This window comes from Cnephaeus nilssonii (genome assembly GCF_951640355.1).
Source record: "Cnephaeus nilssonii genome assembly, chromosome: 17".
NCBI lineage: Eukaryota > Metazoa > Chordata > Mammalia > Chiroptera > Vespertilionidae > Cnephaeus > Cnephaeus nilssonii.
In genome coordinates, this window is record NC_137088.1 from 25,891,028 (window position 1) to 25,914,015 (window position 22,988).

A 22,988-nucleotide genomic window follows, 5' to 3' on the forward strand; every position below is an offset into this window, starting at 1 on the left:
AACTTTTAGAGTCTGTTGCCATTAGCCATCCCCATTATCCAGCATCCCCGGCTTTGCTTTCAGGCTGTCCCAGCAACCTTCTGACTGCTGTCTGCCCTATGGTTTGCTCACACGGAGAAAATGCCCTGGTGAAGCTGAAGTGAATGGTAAGTCTGATTGATGGGCAGCTCCTCCCACCAAAAGGAGGAGTCTGTTTCCTATTTCATCCCTGGACTCTGGGACAGCCATGTGACTTGCTTTGGCCAATAGAATGTGGAGGAAGTGACCATATATGAGTTCTAAGACTAAGCCTCAAGATACCTCACAGCTTCTGTTCTTGGTCTTCTGGAACCCTAAGGTTGCGCCGTGTATAAGGCCAAGCTAGCCTGCTGGATGATGAGAGACAAATGGCCCAACCACCCCAACCATTCCAGATGACAGCCAGGTACACCCCAGAAGCAGAGCCTCCCTGCTCATGTGCAGCAGGCTACAAATACGTGAGGGAGTCCAAGCAAGACCAACAGAAGAACCTCCTAGGTGAACACAACTTGCCAAAGCACAGACTTTCAAGCTAAATAAATGGTTGTTATTTTAAGCTACTAAATTTTGTAGTAGTTTGTTATGCAACAGCAGATAATCAATACAGCAGTATTTGTGTTCTTAATAATTCCCCATTAATAATCCTGAAGTTATTGCCACAGTTTGTCTCTGAGAAGCTGTAAGATTTGCCTCTTGACATAACAAAATTGGGATTTATCTTGGGCTATCTCATGAGCTTCAATGACTCTCGCCGAAGAAATTGCCCCTGCTTTTTCAAAAAAGATGCTAAGGGATTTGGTTAAATGGCACAGAAAATTTTGGATTTGCCAACATTCACTTGAGGAGAAAGAGGAGGGTTAAATACACAAAATTTGAATTATCAGACATAGAATTCTGACCTTCAGCCGGCGGTCTGGATCTCCACTGCATAGGGAATTTACTGATACTTTGAATGATTTCCAGGCTGGGCTTAAGTTATTCATCACAACCTGAGAAGAAAGAAGAGAGGAGTGGTGGGTGGGAGAGAAAATGTTTGACATTTTCACATTTAAACATAAAAAAATGCTAGAGGTGCTTTGTGGCACTTTGAAAAGGACAATTGTTTGGACCAGGTGCCTTAATGAAAACCTAGAGTAGTAAATCTTTTAAGGGTGTCCACTAAGTGGGTCAGTATGGGCAGAACTCCTGTGATCACTGGCTGTCATTTCAAGAATAAGGACAGTAATACTGTGTAGTATGTGGATACTGAGGATGACTCATTCTACATCAAAAGGGATTGGGATTAATGAGGTGGGGCTACCTCTGGCCTCTGATAAAACATCCCCTCTTCTGTAGGATGGTTGGTCCTATGACATAAGTTCTCTTTTATTGAGGTCAGCATAGGCAAAGACGATTGGTGTGTGTGTGTGTGTGTGTGTGTGTGTGTGTGTGTGTGTGTGTGTGTATGTGTGTGGCAGGACAATTCTACTGCTAAACAATTAAATGGTCTTTAGTAATCCATGAGTTTGAGTTAGATCAGTTTACAGATGAGAAGTTTCTAGAAGAAAAATCCCAGGAGCATATTTACACTAACTATCCTAGGAAGACAGACACAGGGCTGATCTTCAGATCTTCAGTGTCATAAACTAAGTCTATTAAATAGTGAAAGCAGCTTTAAACATTTAAAAGCAGCTTACTAATCATGAACTTGGCTAAATCCTGCCCAAAATTCCACATGTGTCAAGTCTTATCCTGTCATCATTATGATTCAAATAATTCAATTTGTTTTAGAATGTATGAGTATCTGTTCTGTGCCTAAGACTATTCCTGAATCAGCAGTGGCTGTATCACCAGGGAACTTGTTAAAAATGCAAATTTCTAGTCCTGGCTAGTTTTGCTCAGTGGTTAGAGTGTTTGCCTGTGGACTGAAGGGTTGCAGGTTCGATTCCCGATCAAGGGCATGTACTTCGGTTACAGGTTCCCCAGCCATGGTAGGTGCACATGGGGGAGGCAACCAATAGACATGTCTCTCTCATATCAATGTTTCTCTCTCTCTCTCACTCTCTCTCTCTCTCTCTCTCTCTCCTCCTCCTCCTCCTCCTCCTCCTCCTCCTCCTCCTTTCCTTCTACTCTCTCTAGAAATCATTGGAAAAAATATCCTCAGGTGAATTTCTAGGTTCTACCCAGACCTATGGACAGAAAGTCTGGAGGGTAGCCCTCCCCTCCAGGTGATTCTGATGCATGAAACCACTTCTCTAGGGGACATAAAATGAACTTAAATAAAATTGTCATGTTGATATTTCTTCCTATGAAGTTATTAGATAGCAGAAGTCTTAGCACTGTAAAAAAAATAATTCTCTATCCAAATAACATAATTATTTTATAAGTGATTCTCTCTTCTACTGGAATCCTTAATATAACTATGAATTATTCATTATATCATTGGCTCATTATTAAATTTCTCTTAATGCATTGAAGTAGAAAAATACTGTTCCTGTGTGACTTTGTCTTAAGCTCCAATACCCTGGGGATTATCAAAGTGATGATGATGAGAAAAGTTAGATAAAATTATCTGGGTTAGGTCAAAATTCTCACCTTTATGTAAAAATTAGAGGCGCAGTGCATGAAAATTTGTGCACTGGGGGGAGGTCCCTTAGCCCGGCCCGCCCCCTCTCACAGTCTGAGAGCCCTCAGGGGATGTCCTACTGATGGCTTAGGCCCGCTCCCTGTGGGAGGCAACCAGCCGATCAGGGGAAGGCACCCCCCCCCCACCATCACCCTGGCGTAGCTGCTGCTGCCTCTGGCCTCTCTCCACAGGAAGTGACCGGGCCAATCAGGGGAAGGCAATGCCCCCATCACGCCTCTGCTGCTGCTACTGCTGGCCCCTAGGCAGCCACCGTGGCTTGCTTGAGCCTTGGGCCAGCCCTGGGCAGCAGCAGCCGCCATCCGCGGCTTGCCTGAGCCTCAGGGAGCCGCTGTGGCTTTGTCCGAAAGGACATCTGGAAGACTCTGGAAGATGTCTGCTCTAATTAGCATATTACCCTTTTATTAGTATAGATACTAAGAAGTAAAGATGTCTTATTGCAACAGTTTTGAAAAACTCAATAGCAAATCAAAATTTCAACTAGAAATTTCCTCTGAAATGAAAAATGTGCATGTGTGCGTGACCACAAGAAAAAAACCCAATGTTATGTTGCTTGACTCACTGGAGAAGTTTATAGTCACATTTCTTGTGAGACTCCAGGAACCCCTCAGCAATGGAGTATAGGGGGAAGTTCTAGAGATTCTTGGGACTAGGAGGATATAACAAGATCAACAATGAGAAGAGAAATGCTGTGAGGAGCAAAGGAGAAAAGGATCTTGTGAGAGAAGCCAACAGTATACCATCCATCCCTGTTGTCCCTGTGCTTTAAAGCCTCCATTCACTGACTACAGCAAAAGCTTGAGTGGGTACCACTTCTGGTCCTCCCCAAAGTCTATTTACTTCTCCTGAAAAGTCTGTGCCACCGAAGGAATCCTTATGTGTGAAACGATTCTATTCAGTGGGGGTGAAACTATCCCAGTTGCACCTCAATCTATTCCCCAGGGATTAAGTTCCAGAGCATCACTTTGTGCTATAACTTGTAGTGGACACACTTTCTATACTCAACTCCATTCGTTTATTCATTGTTTTATTAAACCCATTTTATGAAATGCCAAGTATGCATTTGATGGTATCCACAGACTAGGCCATTCAACACTATTTATTACTTGTCTACTTTAAGTATGACAGGTTCTGTTCCCCCAATGCTACTTGCAACTCTGTTACTTCAGGAAAATGGAACTGAATTTCCAGTGTAGGGTAGTGAGAACATGGCACCTCCACTCTCATCGTATGAGTCTCGAGGGTTCCTTCTTCCTTTATGCTACCACTGGTGCACAACACAGTCTTCTCTCAGCTCCAAGTCAATTGTCAAAAATTTCCCCACTTCCTCCTTACCAATGCGCTTCTCACTCCTCCAGAATCTCTCTTGGAACTGGCTTATAAATAAAATAAAAAGTAGAGATTGGGGTTGGTTGTTGAGTGGTACGCAGTAGTGGGTAGTGGGGGGTTGGACAGTGAGGCATAAGGTTTGGAGACACAAGGAGAAAGAGGAGGGGAGTGGAGAGGGACATGCAGATAGACCCAGTGGCTGCTGAGGAAGGCTGCTGTTCACAGGAGAGGCTTGATATCAGTCCAGTGTATCAACTTTCCCTGGGGAGGCAGATTGCCTTTCCCAATTACAGTGAAGCTCAGGATCAAACAAACTCAATTCAAACTTCAGCTATACCCCTTGTTAACTGCGAGAACTGGGAAAGTGACCCGACCTCCTAAAAGTTGAGTTTATTCAACTGCAAAATGAGGGTAATAATAAGCATGTCAAAGGATTGTTGTGAGAAGTAGATAAAATAACGTGTATAAAATCACTTAGTACAATGTTTGGTGCCTAGTCACCTTCATGAAATGTTACCTAGTATTTATATTTGTATTACTAATAAAATAATGAAAAATTTGGATGAGAGAGGGTCTTCTCTTCTAACAATCTAAATTGAGGATAAAGAGTCCTCTTGAGAACAGTGAGGACTTATGTCTGAATGCATAGCTACAGACATTAAGAAATGTAAGGGTTTTCTCGAAACAGGTCAATTTATCATGTTAGGAGATGAGATGGCATAGTTATTACCTCAGTTCGGTGTACAAGCTGCTGAGTTGCATCATCGTTCATACGAAAAATTTCCAGAAATGGGTCAGATTTACTGAAGAAATCCTAAAATAGACAGATAAATAAAAATAAGTTGTGTTCTCTCTGCAAACACATCTAACTCAGCATATAGCATGAATATAGCATATTTCCCCCACATAGTCATACTGCAACTTTCCAAATGTACCTAGAAAGCAGTTTTTCTCATGATACTTATTAACAAATATTAGGAGCTTTATGTATTTCAGTGGCTTTTAGTCATGTAATATTTTCTCAATGAATAGATAAGCTCAACCGCTAACATGTAGACAGCTAGAACATCACTTAATGCTAAAAGCTAGAAGGAGGTTCTCCTTGAGAACCTCTGGGAACTACTTTCCCAGCTGTGACATGAAATAATTATACTCTCTTATTCTGGATTGGTGACAAAAGCACTGTGGCAGATTGCATTTTCCATAGGTGGCCATCACAATGTCCACTGTCTACATGTTTTCTACAATATGACTTTGCTACCCCCTCACCAAGGCATGGAGTCTAACTCCCTTCTCCCTGACTCTGGGATGCCTCTTGGCTCTCTTGTAACCAACAGAATATAGCAGAAGTGATGAAGGATGACTTCCAAGGCTATGTCAAAAAGGCCACACAGCTTCTGCCTCATTTTCTTACATGCTCCCTCTGGAAAAAGCCAGGCATCATGTAGGAAGTATGACCATCCAAAGACCACAATGTAGGCACTCTAGCTGAACAACGGAGCTGAGCCCAGCCTTTTGGCCATCTCATGTGCCAGGCATGTGAGGAAGCTACAGTCGGCACTCCAGACAAGCTCCTCCATGAGTGACTTTTGTCAACATCACTAGGAGCAGAAGAGTTATCCAGATGAACCCTGCCTGAATTTCCGGCTCTCAAAATTATGGCATACAATAAAAGAGTTGTTAATTTAAGTGATTGGGTTTTGAGGTGGTTTTGTTAGACAGCAATAGCTAACCAGAGCACTAATAGTGTCTTTGTCATCAAGCAAATCAGAGCCTTTATTTCCTGAAGAGGTTGTATGAGATGATCTTCATGGCATCATCTTGTTTCTTAAATTCTACAACTTGCCCTCTTTTCACCTGAGACCATTCACGTTCCAGTCCAAATGGAAGCAATGGCCTCTGTTTGGTTCTGAACAGGGCCTGCTCCTTGCTGGATACTATGGAGGCTGGGCAGGACACCACCACTTTATAAAGGACCTGGGTCTACAGCACTGGGGCACTGAGGCGCAACAGTGACCAGGGTCCTGGATAATCTGCACAATCAAGGGTGGGAATGGCCATCTCGAACCATATTAAATGCTACATAGGGACTCTTCCAGTTTTATGAGCAGTGCTCATTTGAATGCAAGGAAACTTCAAACACCTTAGAATCAATGCGTCCACTAACAAACCTGAGTCTCCTTGCACTGTGACATAAGTCAGAGGACAAATTAGTGGTTCTTAAGAGACTACTAAGTGGAAAGAAGCCATTATAAGCCATTAAATGAGTAGTGTAACACTGCTACACACTGACTCCATGGCTTATAATGGTTCCTGGGAAGACACTACAAAGCAGTTTGGTGAATTATTCTGAAACATGGGGATATGATAGGGAGAAAGAGCATAATGGTTCCAAGGAAGTGAAAGTTAAAAGCTTACACCCAATTGATATCAATGCACACTGCGGTTCCCAGCACCAAGTTCATGCTAATGTCAAAAGGTAGCGGTTGTGTGTTTCACACAATGCACTCAAGATACTAAAAGAATTAAAATATAATTCATTCACAAGGATAAAGTCTTTCCTGATGTCCCCAGGAAGAATGAATTACCCTTTTCAGGGCACTTGGGTTATACATCACTTAGCACATCCTGTCATGGCTACAGTATTATTATATCATTTGTTGTTTAAATTTATGTTTCACTTAGATGGTGAATTGCAGGTTGTGGGTGGGAGAGTGGTTTAAAGTATGTCTTTTTCCTATCACTTGATGCATAACAAGCATGCAATGAAGGTTTGGTGAATAAGTGAATAAATGAACAAAGGAAAGAGTGAGTTAATAAATGCATAAATGGGCTGAGTATTTTTGCAGGTGAAAGTGAATGAGATATGCCAGGATATAAGCTTCTGCTTAAGAGTTTAGGAAATTGCTTAAGATACTGCTTTACCCTCTTCATCCTAATGCCTGTAAGCAATCGTTGGAAAAAGTGGTGCCACACCCAAAAATCCCATCTTCTCTAGTTGTATGTACTATAGGAAAATGGAGCCCTTTGTGAATACAGTTATGAATATGATGTGTTTTCTGATTCAGGATATGGTTGAAGGGAAATCATAAATATATGGTGAGGACACCCTCCCCCCCCCCCTTTTTTAAAAAGAAGTGGAGACTGTAGAACTTTTTTTTTTTGTATAGGTAAGACTAACATGGATTGTGATTGGGTAGGAGATGTGAGATATACTAGAAAGAATACAGATGACAGTGAGGCAGACATGAAACTGAAATCTCAGTTTAACCACTGATTAGCAGGATGTGGTGGTCCCGAGAACATACTTTGTAGACCCCCCCACACTACAGGGGGTGTAACTGACCAAGGGCCCCCGCTACATGCTTGCACTTCCCACCATGCACTCGCACCAAGGCCAGGTTTCCCATGGAATGCTCCCAGCCAGTGACTGCATGTAGAGTCAAGGAGGCCAAGAACTAACTCTATGAACTAGAAGTATACGAGTAAACATGACTCAACCAAAGGACTTGTATGCTTGCATAACCAATGGACACAGATGGGGGTGGGGGTGGGGGGTGGGAGGGTGAGGGCATGTGCTGGGGGATGGGGGCAGCTGGGAAGAGGTCAATGGGGGGAAAGGGAGATTTATGTAATACTTTAAACAATAAAGAATTTAAGTAAAAAAAAAAAAGACTCTGCCAATACCCCTGAAAAATTCATAGTTATTGCTCTGAAACCTCTATTACAGAGAGGTTCACTGACATTTAAGAAGATATAGTGTAAAGAGGCCAACAGAACTGGATTTTAATCCCAGATTGGTCATTTACTAGTAATGTGATCTTGAACAACTTCTCTATCCCCTCTGAATCTACAGTTTTCCCATTATTGAAATGGTAATAATAATATCCATCAAAAAATTAAAAAAAAAAAGAGTAAACATGACTGATCTTAAGGGTCTAGTTCTTATGGTCCTCTTGCGGTAAGAGGTTTGGTATATATATATATTTTATTTTTTTTTTTCAGAGAGGAGGGGAGAGGGAGAGAGAGATAAAAACATCAATGATAAGAAAAAATCATTGATTGCCTGCCTCCTGCATGCCCCACACTGGGGACAGAGCTTGCAACATGGGCTTATGCCCAATCTTATCTCCTGGTTCAAAGGTCGACGCTCAACCACTGAGCCATGCCAGCTGGGCGAGGTATGTGTTTTTAAACCTCATACCAAATACTTGGAAACACAATTTGGGATATAAACCTTGTTTTGATGGAATTGTTTCCCAGTTCAACAAAGTCTTAACTACTTATCCATGTTAAGATGATCTGGCCTGGTTTACCTATTAAATAAGGAATGGGTCAGATAAGTGAAGAGCTTGGTTCAACAGTTACACTCAGTAAAATGCATAAAACTTCAGTTAAGCTTGGCCTTTTGAAAGTGATCCTAAAGTCTGAAGCTGAATAGATCAGATTCCTTCCCCTTATAACACTCTATCTTTTCCGGATTCCAGGATAACCTGCATGCTAAGACTACTGAACTTGCTGGCCAATTTCGGCTCTAGGCCCCCTTGCTGAACCTTCCTTGGACTGCATGGCATTCCAGGACACTGCCCGCCCTTCCTTCCCTCTCTCCTTTACTCATGGTCAGACTTGCATCATGGTCTGTCAGCTCTCCCAGACTTCCTCCCTATGTTCCCTACACAGGCATGTCTCCTAACAAAATCCTTGCATATTTAATCTTGTCTTGGATTATCTGAACTAACACATCTTTGAATCTGTTTCCTCATTTGCAAAACAGTGTTAACAATATCTGTTGCCTGGAAGTTATAAGAATGAATGAATGTGATAACACATGCAAAGCTCTTAACCCTGGCAAATATAGGTGCTTAATAAATGTCACTTTTCTTCCCTTTTCCATTTCTTCCTTTCCTTTAAAATGCCCCTACCAATGGGGTTAAATCATATTTACCCATGCATATCTGAGCTGTGGCATTTGGGAACAAATGAAGTCTTTTTAAAAACATTATTTTTATTGATTTTAGAGAAGAAGGGAGAGGGATAGAGAGAGATAGAAACATCAATGATGAGAGAGAATCATTGATCAACTGCCTCCTGCACGCCTCCTACTGGGGATCAAGCCCGCAACCCAGGCATGTGCCCTTGGCCAGAATCAAACCTGGGACCCTTCAGTCCACAGGCCAACGCTCTATCCACTGAGCCAAACTGGCTAGGGCAACAAATGAAGTCTTAGTATAATAAAAATTTCCTGGTTTAATTGTAGTCTCTCTTCTATCTCATTAACTAATTCACAATTTGGGGAAAGTCTTACTTTGCAGACCTCTCTGAAATCTCTGATCTGTTTAATAATGTAGGCTGAAAGGGAAAAAAAATAGCTATAGGGGAAAATCTGATTAAAGTTTGTGAGCTGGCTTTATTACTTCCTTCAGTAAGGTTAATGCCAAACACTTTACCTTGTCATCCAATTTCCGCGCGTTGAATGCAAGTTCAACATAGTCATCATTGCCAGATAGTTCTTCAGCAATCACCTAAAGGAAAAAGCATGCATCAGCTGCAGTAATGGTTGGACCAATCAGCCCAGGAATTCATGAACAAATTTAGCTCATATTTGGTTCAAAATCAAAAAAGACTGATGCTGGGAAAGGAGTTTTCTACAATGCTAGTGAACATGGCACAGCATTTCCAGGTGTTTAAGGCAACTCCTTAGAATAAACAATAGTAGATAACCAGATTTCATTTATGTTCAGCATGACAACACAACTGATGGGGTGTAGGCTGGAAGAAGAGACAATTTGGAGCAGCAGTTAGGAAGAGCATTGATGGCATATCTATAAATATATATTTCCCCCTTTGGAAAGTTGCAAATAAGAAGGAGCAGTAACATTTCCCCACTGTTTTTAGACCAACAAGGGATAGGGAAATAAACCAGTCTTTATGTCCTTTCTAAACCAATGATTATATGGACATCGAAAAAGTGTTCTAATTCCTATTTTATTTTTTAATTGACTTCAGAGAGGAAGGGAGAGGGAAAGAGAGATAGAAACATCAATGATGAGAGAGAATCATTTATTGGCTGCCTCCTGCACTCCCCACACTAGGGATTGAGCCCGCAACCCAGGCATATGCTCTGACTGGGAATCGAACCGTGACCTCCTAGTTCATAGGTCAATGTTCAATCACTGAGCTACGCCTGCCAGGCTAATTCCTATTTTTTGTAAAAGACTCCCCCTGGGCTTTCTGAGATGAGATGAGATGAGATGAGATGAGATGAGATGAGATGAGATGAGATGAGATAGAGACAGAGAGACAAAGAGAGAGAGAGAGTCCTTAACTCTCAAGAACAGAATTCCTGACAGAGATTTTGGTATAAGTGAAAATATAATATTGCCTAAGAGCCTCTTTCATAATAAATTGCTTTCCAATATTTAATAATCAGTGACTCTCAAAGCCTGGGAATAGAAATTGGTGGAAAACCAGGAGAAAAACAATAATGACAAAAATCTAGGGACTGTCTAGTTACAGATAGGTGCAACCATTCATAAATAATGGGACCTCAGCAGACATTTAGAGGTGTAGGACACGAATACCCTCATCAAATTGATTATGTCAAGCCACTGAGCTTTAATTCAATTATATCTTCATTCTATCTGAGCTCAACTTTTCCATTATAAGTTGGGTTCTGGAAAATTTTATTTTACACCTAATATTAAAACCAAAATTTTGCCTAAGAAGTAGGAAACATGAGTCCAGATGAAGAGTAAAAACTCAAGAACATTTTTGGCAAACCAGAAACCATCCTGTGTAGATTTTCCATTTGGTCCTCTTTTGTACCTTGTCACCTTCATGCCTCTTACACTGCACTTGAGCAGTGGCCTTTAACTGTTTTTTGGTCTTTAACAGACACCTTTGGAAACATGATGGAAGTTATGATCTTCATCTGCAGAAGCTTAGAAAATTCTGCACATATTTTCAAGAGTTTCCCAAAAGCTAATAGAGCCTTTGTTTAGATCCAAAGATCCAAGATTAAGAGAAGTATTTAATTATTTAAAATTAAGGAGATAAAGTTTCTCTGGGATGTGTGTAGGAAGAAAATCTTCAAGATATCTTAGAGAAAAAGGTGGCAAGGTGAGGTTTCGTTCCCATGAGGGAGACCCATGGCAAATCACACACGTGGTCCACCACCTGAGGCTTCTCTGGGTGTGTGGGCTTTGGGAATGAGCCTTTGGGTCCCTGGCTTTTTGGAGCACCCAGGGGGTCTTCAAAGCCATTTGAACCATTTGTTCATCAGTGAGCATGGCAGTCAAGAGAAAGCTTTGACATGACTGCATCGTTTCGAATATTTAAGGATCAAATTCAGGTAAGTTATTGTAAGAATGGTCATAACTTTCACCAGTAGGAATTCTTAGGAATTTTTCCTTTAAAAAGTGGCTTACATTAACAAAAAATAAATCAGTCACTTTTAAGTTAAAAAGAAATGTTCAAAGGAACTCAGAAGGCTTGCCTCAAGGCAATTTATCTCCCTAGCAATTTAGATTCGCATAGCTAACTGGCTAGACTACTTTCTCTGCCTTTCTCAAAGGCTCTAATACAAGATGTCAATGTTTCAGATATAGGGAAATGCAAGATTTTATTAAGAAGTGCTCCCAGCATTGCCCATAGAACATTCTGCACTCACAGAAAGTTTCTATCATCTGCACTGTCCAAAATAGTTGCTGCCAGCCACATGTAACTATTGAGCACTTCGTATGTCGCTTGTGGGACTAAGCAATGAATATCTGCTTTTATTTAATTTTAAATAATTGTACGTAAGCTCAAATAATCACGCATGGCTAGTGACTACCAAATAGGACAGCACAGCTCCAAACTATTATATTAAAGAAGAGATTTAAATGCTGGGATCTCTGGTCTTGAAGCAACAAATCAAACCTTGGACTAAATGGGATTAGAGCAAAAATTTTTGATTCTTAGAAAAATGAGAGGCAGGGATAGGTAGTTTTGATGATGTGAAAACCCCACACAATTCCATGTTCTTACTGAGCTCAATCACTGAATCGTTGTTCCCCACTAAAACCTATATTGCAATTGCAGAAGTGCTTAGTAGAAGTAAATGACTTTACTTTCAGATCCTTTTTTTTTACCCCTTTACCCTAGGGATGAAAAGGTCAAAATTGTATTGACTGGCGGGGGAAAAAAAAGAAAGAAAGAAAGAGGTAGCTTGGATGGTTGCGCGATTGTGGCATCAGCTCCCAATAGCCACAGGGTCTGCTTTGCACAAGTCTGGTTTGCCCCAGCCAGCTCCACGCGGGCACCTGGCAGATGGCTGCATAGGGCGGCTTACCGTGATGGAGGACTTCCCGGCCGTGTTCCCGTGCTTCAGCAAGGATTTGGACAGCTTCCTCTGGGAAACAATCTGCACAAGGAAACGAAAGGTGGAGATAGTGGTCATACAGCTGCAGGTCTACTTAATAAAGTCCCCTCTACAAATCCTTCATTCAGCTCTGCCTGAAACAATGATATCTATGTGCACTAATTTTCCAAGGACTTTCCACAAACCTCTCCTAAATACAGGTATTCCCCTTTTCCTCCTACGGCGTGTGATGTAAGAGAATGTGTGATGAATGACAGAGAACTCAGTCAATTAGGAGGTGGTTTAATTGCTGCTGAGGGACTGATATCAAAGTTAGACGGCAAACACTGGATATAGGTACATGAAGATAAAATAGATGAAGTTTCAGAATGATCTCAAATCAGCACTAAAACTTCTGTGCACAGTGGGGGGGTGGTGGGGGTACAGGGAGGGAAAGAAAACCAGGATCTAAATAGACACATTTTGTATCTATTAGTTCTTGAGTTCTATTTTTAATATATTCATTAGGAAGCTATAAAATAAGTCACCAGGAAACTGATGCTCAGACAAGCCAATATCAGTAATTGGGGTTATCTCCATGATTAAGTGTTAATGCACAACGTGCAATGACAATTAAAATTGTTTATATTAGGAGCTATTTTTAGCAGAACCTGCCCCACCCCCCTCCTCCCCTCTTTCTTCCTTTTTTTTGGAAAGAGAAGTGTGACAAGGCATTGTGGCCCTGATGGATATGCTACCCATGATTCCCAAAGGAGAAAAGGCTTAAAAGAATCAAGTGAAAGCCAGGCTCGTGCCTAGAGAGAACAAAGTCACCCCTTGGATTAGGCAGCTTCTAACTAAGACAACTCCCAATGATCCTCACCTCTTGATATCCACCCCATTGTGTAATTCCATCTCCTCGAGTGTGGATAGATCCAATGACTTGTTTCTAATGAACAGAACACCATAAAAGTGATGGGATGTCACTTCTAAGATTAAGTTACCAATTGGATGTGCCGTCCTTCTTGCTCACCATTTCTCGCTCTCTCTCAGAGCCCCCTGGGCGAAGCAAGCTGCAATGCTATGAGACGCCCTAGAGAGCAGCCCATGTGGACAAGGCTTGATTTCCAGTCAACAGCCAGCGAGAACCTGAGGCCTGCCTACAGCCACATGAGTGAGCTTGGAAGCAGGTCCTCCCCCAAGTTGAGTTTTTGCATAACTCAACGGCAACCTTGAGAGACCCTGCTCCAGAGGACCCAGCTACGCTGCCCCCTCACCCCTACCCCGATTCCTGACACACAGAAACAGTGAGATGTTTATTTTTTAAAAGTTGTCAAGTTTGGGGGTGACTTTTTAATGCAGTATTAGGTAACAATACATATATTATTTACAGAAAGAGAAGAAAGGCAATCACTCTGGAAAGCAGGAAGACAAACCTATTCTCTGAAATTCTTATATCTTTTTGTCTTGGTGTTAGAGCAATGAAAATTCTGAGTGTGCTAGAGTCAAATGCAAAATGTTCAGAGAACTTCCATAGGTCAAGCAGATTTATAGAAACTATTGTTTAGTTAGCTCTAATTGGAAGAGGAAAGAGTATTTATATTAAAAAATCACCTCATGATGATGGTGATGATGACAATGACAAGGACAGCAATGGGAATTCCCATTTAAGTAGTGCATAGTATGTGGCAGATGCTTTATTCACTCCACAAATAGTTACTTAGCCCTACCTGAATGCTGGGCTTGGTGCTAGGCATGAAGAATAGAATGGAGCTTATGTTCTGGTGAAGGAGATTAGAATTAACAAAATGGTCAAGTGAACAAAGAGAGAACTCGTCCCAAAGGAGAGTCACACTGGTGGTGGGGAAATGAATGCACAGATGGTGGGGTGAATGGGAGTAGGCCATGTATGAATCTCTTGTGGGAGACTAGGCAGGGGATGATAGAGATGGAGAGAAAATGCTGGATTTATGAGATATTTCAATGTAAAACTTTAGTCAGAATTTAGAAATGGACTGAATATGGAGGAAGAGGCAGGCATCATAAGTGCATCATTGGATCAGATGGTGGAGCCCTTCACTAAGATAAGGGGTATGAGAAGAGGACATTAAGTTTGGGGGCAAAGAACACATGATCAGGTTTGGAACAAAAAATAGGTTGAAGGAGGTTGAAGAGGAAAGGAAGAGGGAAGGAAATGGAGGAAGCACATGAGGACAATTCTTTCAATAAGTTTGGCTATGAAGTGGGGAAGAGTCATTTGCAGGGAATGAGAAATTGAGTAACATTTTGATTTAGTGGTCACTTTGATGTTAATTTTATAGCCCCACAAATTTGGTATTATTATATTCCTTTTCTAAATGAGGAAAATAGGACATAGAGAGTTTAAGTAATTTTTTCAAGGACACAGAGCTAAGAGGCAGGGATTTTATCATAGGTCTGACGTTCAGAAACTGATCTCTAGCAACATTCTGATTGGTAAGCAAACTCATGACAGATTTAGAAAATTCTCATAGTTGGATTTGTACTACATTTGTTTACTTTTAAGCCCTGGATCCCATGTTAGTGTGCTTAACCGTGTAGAAGATTATAAAGAAATAATCAAGTTAGACCTCAAGAATGAATTAATCTGAAGGCCTTAGTTAAGGGCAGTGTAGCATAATTATTAAGAACATAGAATTTTTTTTTATTTACAGCTGGCTATCAATAAAATGACACGAAAAATTCAGGTGATAAAGGAATTGGCATTCCATCCTGTAGCTATTTCTGAATCCAAACTCCTCATCCTTTCCACCCTACTCATTAAGAACTTGCCAATTGCTCTTGTTCTGTAGACAAATCATTATCCCTTCTCCCTCCCCATTCACAGATCGTGAAAGTTACTATTTCCTAGAAAAATGTAGACATTATTCTTGAACTTGAGATGAACCAAAACACAGAGGAAACAGAAAGCAAGGAGGGATGAAGAAGAGCAATAAATACATGAAAGAATGAAGGCCACCAGTAAGCAGTTGCCAGGTCAACATCAGACCAAAGGAAGGCAACATACCTCGTTTCCCAAATAAATCTGGTCTCAGAAATACTTCTGTCCATGGCTATTGTTTCATCCACATTGGTTACCGACCTGTATGGCTCCAAGTGACCTCAACAACCCTCTCAGCACTGTAATAACCCACTCACTGGGTTATTAGGTGTGGGCAGATTGTCTTTACAGACTGTCTTCCAAGATCATTCTTCAAGGAAAACCAAGGGAGACTTAATCAGTAAGAACCTGGATGGTCACAGTTCTCCCTCACTCTTACCTAGAAATGCCAGCATTTCCACTTGTAGGGTGTGAAGAGAATGCTACTGTGCTCCTGCTCCTGCCTTTTACAAATTCTAGGAAGAAAGTAATTGCCCAGGAAATATTCCTTATTAAGAAGTGGGCAACTGGATATACAAATGGCTAATCAAGCAGGCAATTAAACTTATTTTACAACCCCCAGGCCTTCATCTCAGCTCCAAAAAATGAGTGATAATTAAGGTTTGAAACTTTTCCTTAAAATAGTGATCGATAACAGTGATGCTACTGTTCTCACAACTGTTGGGAAAAAATAGTAGGGATGCCCAGATGGAGCAGTGATCTATAGAGAAAAGCCCATTTGTTTGCAAACCCCACTTCTCCTGTATGCTTTGTTGCAGCGGAAGCAACTGCATCAGGCTCATAAAGGCTTTAGGTCTTGACAGAGGGTGAGAGAGAATGACAAGGACTCACCCTGGTCCCAGCTGACATTTGAGGCCAACAAATAGCTAGCTGTACTTGGCAAGATAAAGGGGATGTGCTTGTCAGAAGTCCTCTAATTTGATTATTTTCACCCCTTAGTGGGGTCACAGCTGCAATTCTTAGCCTTCAACAAGAGTGGCATATAGGGGGAGGAAATAGAAGTTGGGACACTCTTTTTAGCAAAGTTGGACCAGAGGGACGTTAGTCCCATTAAGTCCATGATTTGCATTCTCACATGGATATGGGGAGGAAGTGGTTCATCCCCTATGAAGTAGACAAATTCTGAAAGCATAGGTCCTCATTTTATAGAGAAGTCTACTCTTTCATCTAGATCAGTGGTCGGCAAACTCATTAGTCAACAGAGCCAAATACCAACAGTACAACGATTGAAATTTCTTTTGAGAGCCAAATTTTTTAAACTTAAACTTCTTCTAACGCCACTTCTTCAAAATAGACTTGCCCAGGCCGTGGTATTTTGTGGAGGAGCCACACTCAAGGGGCCAAAGAGCAGCATGTGGCTCGCGAGCCGCCGTTTGCCGACCACGGATCTAGATGAATGGGAACAAAGCCAGGAGAATAAGACGTGTTTTGGCCAATATTTCAACAAGTATATGTATATTCAACTGAATATTCTTTCAAAGTCTTTCAAAACAGTCATTTCAGGGATTAAGCAGTTATTTTTCATGAGACTCCTTTTACCGAACATATTTTTCAGATGCTTTTTTGAAATAGCTGTAAGACTCTGTTGCACCAACAAACATTGATTGAAAACTTTCTCTGTGCCAGACACTGCTCTGGGGCTACAGTGGTGAACAGATTAAAAACACCTTTACTTGACAGTCACATATCTATTAGCCAGAACTGATAATCTCCAAAGCATGTATCAGAGACCTTTCATTCCTTAAAAGTTTATATATTGTATAAAAAAGTCTTTCTATAGTAAGTCTGGAAATCACAGGATTAGAAAGGCATCTCAACTGCAGGACATCAATCGAGCTTTAGTGGGACAACCCTCTACTGAGCATTGCTTACAATTGTTTGGCCCTAGAATCCTTTGTCAAAAACAGCATGTCCAATGCTCTGAAAACTACTAGTAGGATGACTATTACCTACTGGCTCATTGTAGCAGAAAGATCCCCTCAGGCCTTACGATTGCAGAACTGGCAGGGCATGTCTTTGCCTGAAGGTTTTCTCTGGTATCCATGCCCATTGTCCATAGGCACAGCAGGCTGGAAGTGGGGATTATTAACACCATTTGGAGTAGGCCTTAACCAATGACTGATCACCATTGGTATAGAAATCCTCCAGCTTCTTTGCCCCAGGGCTGGGGGGTGACTCTGTGGTGTTTGTTCTACATAGTGACCTGAGTTTCCCCAGAGTATGGCATCCCTAACAGACTAATACACATAGTTCATGAGCCAAAGCCAGGATTCGTTTCTTTATTGAAGCTACAATTTCATCCAGTGGTAATTTGTTAGACAATGTACCCTTTGTTTTATTGGCTGGTTTCTCTTTCCTGGCTCACTCCACTGGTGTTTCTTTCGCCTCCCAAATAATCTACTTACTGTCCAATCCTTGACTGTTTCTGGGGAAAACAACCAAAACATTTTAATTTGTGTCAGATAATATGTCAAGTGCTTTGTACACATTTATCCCATTTACTGTCATTTAATGATCAAACTTGCTCTTGCCCCCAAAGAATTGAGATGAGAGGCGCAATGTTTCGAGAAATTAAGGAGTTTATCTAAGGTATATAGCATTATGTACTAAATTTTGTCCCCCCACCCAAAATTCTTATGTTGAACTCCTAACCTGAAACTTATCTGTAGGGCCTTTATGGAGATAATTAAGGTTAAATGCAATCATAAGGGGCCCTAATCCAATATGACTAGTGTCCTTATAAGAAAAGAAAGAAGCATAAGAGATCTTATGCTATGTGAGACTCACTGAAGATAGCCAGCAAAAGAGGCCTCACCAGAAACTAACCCTGCTGTCACCTTGGTCATGGAAGTTCAGCCTCCTGAACTATGAGAAAAAAAATTTCTGTTGTTTAAGTCATAACCAGTCTGTGGTATTTCATTATGGCAGCCCCAACAGATTAATATAAGCAGTAAAGCCAGGATTCATTCCTCATTGAATAAATATTTATTGAGTATCTATTATATGTTGAATGTTAAGAAAAGAATGATGACACAAGACAGATGCGGATACTGCCCTCCCAGAGAAAGTCAGATGAGACACATGTCAAATTCCAACTCTGCAAGGAGAAGCAATGCCATGCCATGAGAAGGGTAACTGGCCTAGTCTAGATGTCAGGTAAGGCATTCCTGAAGAAATTCTCCTGACTTGAAGACTTACGGAAGAGAAGAATCAAACAGAGGGGAGGGATGATGCTTCACTGGAGGGAACAGTAGGTACAAAGGTCACATGTGAGTATGAGGAGCAGAGTTGAGTATTAGGGACAGAAAGATGTTTAATTTATCTCTAGAGACTACGTACTTGATATACCTGACTCTAGGTACTTTAGCAACACTGATTGTAGTAGGAGGAAAAAAGTGACCCCTGTAAGATATCCATGTTCTAATCCCTGAAAACTGTGTTTATTACCTTAATATGGCAAAAAAGGGGGGATCTTTGCAGATGTAACTAAGTTAAGCATCTTGAGATGGGGAGTTCACCCTGTATTATCCATGTAGACCCTTAGTGTAATCATAAGTGTCATTATAAAAGGGAATCAGGGGAGATTTGATGAGATACACAAACAATTGAAATATGAAGACAGAGCAAAGAGAGATTTGAAGAGTCTAGATTTTTGGAGTGATGTGGCAATGAGCCAAGGAATGCCATCAGTCACCCGAGGTTGGAAGAAGCAAGAAATGGATTCTCTTTCAGGGCTTTCAGAAGGAGCAGAGTCCTGCCGACTTTGATTTCAGTTTTCACCCTCTAGAACTACGATACAAATTTATTTAGTTTTAAGCCACCAAGTTTGTGATAATTTGAAGTAGTAGACATAGAAAACTAAAACTGACTTGTCCATTGATCGGGAAAAGATGCAATGATGGCCTCAGTGATGACGGATTTTAGGGAAATCCCTACCATCCCATTTCCTGCCCCAATACTTCTAGGCAATATCATTTCACCTGGTGGACATCAGACATGCTCAAGGTAAATACTTTGCCAGAAGAGCCTTCTCTTGGTGCTATTCTCCCATCTCTTGGTCTCCTTGCTCCCACCGCTGACCCAAATACCCACACTTCTGTCTGAGCACAGAGCAACCCCTGAGAACTTTGGCCTCTTGTATGTCTTATCCATAAAGGGAAGCCTTAAAAATATTTTAAAGAGCATAAAAAGAAAACCCCTTCAAGGACTATGTTCTCTCTTTTGCTATTCCCTCTGCCTAGGATTACTCACATCTTCTCCCATTAATTGGCAAACTGTATTCATTCTTCAAGATCCACATTTCCACATTAGAAGTTGGGAATAGCTGCTGGGATAGAGGTGGGGAACCTTTTTTCTACCAACAGCCATTTGGGTATTTATAACATCATTCATGGGCCATACAAAATTATCAACTTAAAAATTAGCCTGCTATATCTGGTCAAACATTTAATTAACTCATCCCTAATGCCTTGGCAGGGCCAGACCAAATGATTTAGTGGGCCTTATATGGCCTGAGGGCCAGATGTTCCCCCACTCCTGGAGAAGGCAAGTGAAGTTGCCTGTAGGACTGAGAACTTTTCCTTTGCTTCTCACACTGTGTCCTCCCCTTCTTATCCTATCTGGCCCCTTGCAGCAGCAGCAGGACCCGGAAACTTGATTCTCAGACCCCACCCCACCTACTGAGTCAGAATCTGTGTTTTAACAAAATCCCTAGGTGATCTGCATGCACATTACAGTTGAGAAGCACTGAGCTAGAAAGTGAGAACTGCATGTAGACAATTTTAGTTCAATATGATCAGATTTAAAAGATTTATAGTAAAGGAATTTTAAATGAATCTGTTCTGCTGAGTTAGGCTTTTATTAATGGATAAATGTGTAGGAAGCAAGAAAGGTACATACTGAAACTTTCCCAGACATTCAGGGAAGAGGACATAAAACATGAGTATGTGTGGATATAAATTTTATGCAAAGTCAGTACAATTCTCACTCCCTAGTGGAGACCCACAAAAGAACCACCCTAGGGAGAATGATTCAGAATGACAGGAGCATTGGGTAATCTACTAGTTTGGGCTTCCTGTCTTAAGCTTTCTATTAAGCAGGGTTCTAATTACTTCAAGTCTAATTACAGGCTTTTACCCTTTCTCTGACTTCATTAGCAAGGGATGTAGTGGAGGAAAGGAGAGTTTCTGAGAGGGATTTAAGGACTGCTATGCCTTAATTATCCACCTTTGCCTCTGATGATGGGGGTAAGGCCCCATCATCACCACAAATGACCTAGCTCAGTTATTAATCAGAAGCCACCATCCTTTCCCCCCATGCTTCCCCCCACCCCGCCCATCCGCAACAGTCACACCATGTAGCATTCAGGAGAAGGAGGAAAGAGTTGCATCTCCAAGCAGCCTAATGCTCAGGGTAGAGCATTTTGTCAGGTCAAGGGCACATGAGATCTGAATGAGATGGATGATGCAGGCTTTTCAGATGTTTCTTCCTAGTGATTATTGTCTAAATCTTGCTTTGAAAATGCTGGCAAATGTTGCAGACTGGCCCAGGCATAGAATTGCTCAGTCTGCAATAGTAGGGATGTTGTCTGAGAGTCAGGAGGCCTGGTTTTAACTCATGGCTCCCCCACTTTGTAATGATGTGCACCTAAGCCAGTGGCTTCGAGGTTTAGGTGATTAGCAGGAAAACGAAGACATACTGGTACTTTCCCATCAGGGGTTTGTGAGGATTAAATGAGATCATTGCAAAGTCTCAGCATAGGGTCTGGCAGTGTGTAAGAGCAGTTCTTCTGCCCTCTGCCTGGAATACTTTCCTGGATGTCTTTCCATAATGGATGCTCGCACTTGAATTGCTACTCCATTATTTTTTTTCAATTTGCAAAGGCTTGTGGAAATTGAACACAGTGTGGCAGGCAATGTGGCATAATGGGGAGGCAGGTATTGAAATCAGATCAACTTCACTGAACACAACACCAGGGCTACAGCAGGGCCCCCGAATACCAGTCTTCCTCCCTTCTACTGACCGCTTATGAGAAAATCAGTGGGAAGACTTGGGAGATTTGTGAAGGCATATGGACATTTTTCTTATTAAGTACATGAAATGGAAGCTCAATGGTAGTACAGTTTAGGAATAAGGGAGGAAGAGCTTAGCATTCTGAATTTGAATCCAAATACCTATTGTTGCATCTTGGCTCTGCCATGTAAGGAGATGTATAATCTTGGCCTGCTGGTGATGATGATGATAACATTGATAGCACCAAGCTCACAAATGGCTGACACATGATCAGCTCTTAGTAAATGTTAGCTAGGAAAAGGACCTATTATCACAAAGGGACCATCATTTATATTGTTCTAATTGGGACACTTTTGAAAATGAAAGAGGACAGTGCTAATAATTAAACCAATAGGTATAAACTGGGATGGCCTAGCCCTAGGTGAATGGAGTCCTGGTTTACCCTACAGTTGTTCCCAGGATACTCAACATGGAAGAATGAGTCCCCTCCTTGGAAGTATTGAGCAGAGGGCCAGAGCATCAAAGAGCTGACCCTGGCTAAGCTCAGCACTGCTTTTTTCTTCCTCCCCAATCCAAGAGGTTCTGATTCCACTGGAATCCCACAGCAAATTTCCTGGCTTGAATCTCATTAGAGAGAGAGAGAGGTTTGAAGAATTTCTGCCCCTTTGTTCCTGATAACTGGCTTGGGAATCTGTGCAGACCTCAGGCTCCTGGAGGCAGATGCCAAGGAAGAGTGGGTGAAGCATATAAACAGCTCACTCGGGGACTCAGCTGACCTGCCCTGGTGCACAGAGATGCCCCAAAGGTTCACATTCCATCTAAAACATAGTTAATGAATTCACACCTGTCCTCATTTTGTCTTTAAATCTGAAACCAAGACTCCTGGGAGTGATTGTGTAACCCAAGCAGTTATTGGTTTTTTTTTTCTCCCCTGAACTTTATTAATAAAAATATTCTCTTTCCCTAAGTAGGTTTGAATTGGAGATTCTAGGCTTTGGGGGGGATGTCCATGCAGTTCCATGGATGCTTCCTTAACCTATTCCTTATTAATGTTCCCAGCCCGCCGGGGTCTCTTCTGTAATCAAAAACAGTATTAAAAACAATCAGCGTCAGACTACCCACGCAAAGCCTTCTCCCTGGGGGCAGTGCAGTGGGACCCAGGCTTTATCTGCGGCATCTGTAAAATGCTCTCAAACTCCTAACAGAGCACAGCTCCACAAATACCTCAGCCAAAGCATTTCCCCCAATTAGGATCCTTTGCATGTTTTGAAGTTCTTCATGTGTTTAAGAATTGATACAATACTTAAGTGCCATACTCCTCTACCTGAATATGAGTTCCCTGAAATCAGCAGGCAGGTTTTATTATGTTTTTACTAGCATTTACTAGTATTGTAGAAATACGTCCTCCTACTCCTATGGTCTATGAAGAAATGGGTTCTTTAAGAGCTGGTACCATATTTTTCTCTCCCCTCCTTTTGGGAGAGAAGACATAGTTTAGTCTTATGATACATTGGATACTCAGAAATGTTTATGATAATCAGCAACTAAATTCCATAAGTAGCCTAAACGAAGCAAACAAACAACAAATTTTGCAAGTTCTAAAATAATTAAAATAACTTTATAAATAGTTCAAAACGTTATTTTGGTAAATAAAAATAATTGGTAGAGAATTAAATTGGGAGCCACTGTATTATTTGGTGAATTGACTTTTTGGTTAGTTGGCATATTGAGGATTCAGTTCTTGG

The 22,988-nt window shown here is 41.4% G+C and overlaps 1 protein-coding gene across 1 annotated transcript in view; it reads right to left on the bottom strand.

Annotated features, from left to right (window-relative positions):
* The window catches only part of CPNE4 (copine 4), a gene marked incomplete at both ends in the record, with an annotated part of 366,239 nt that overhangs the window by 102,810 nt on the left and 240,441 nt on the right, over window positions 1–22,988 (bottom strand). The window contains 4 exons of the mRNA XM_079795664.1: window positions 918–1,007; window positions 4,701–4,784; window positions 9,418–9,492; window positions 12,303–12,374. Of these exons, the coding sequence (XP_079651790.1) occupies window positions 918–1,007; window positions 4,701–4,784; window positions 9,418–9,492; window positions 12,303–12,374 (321 nt within the window). The remainder of the gene's footprint in view (window positions 1–917; window positions 1,008–4,700; window positions 4,785–9,417; window positions 9,493–12,302; window positions 12,375–22,988) is intronic.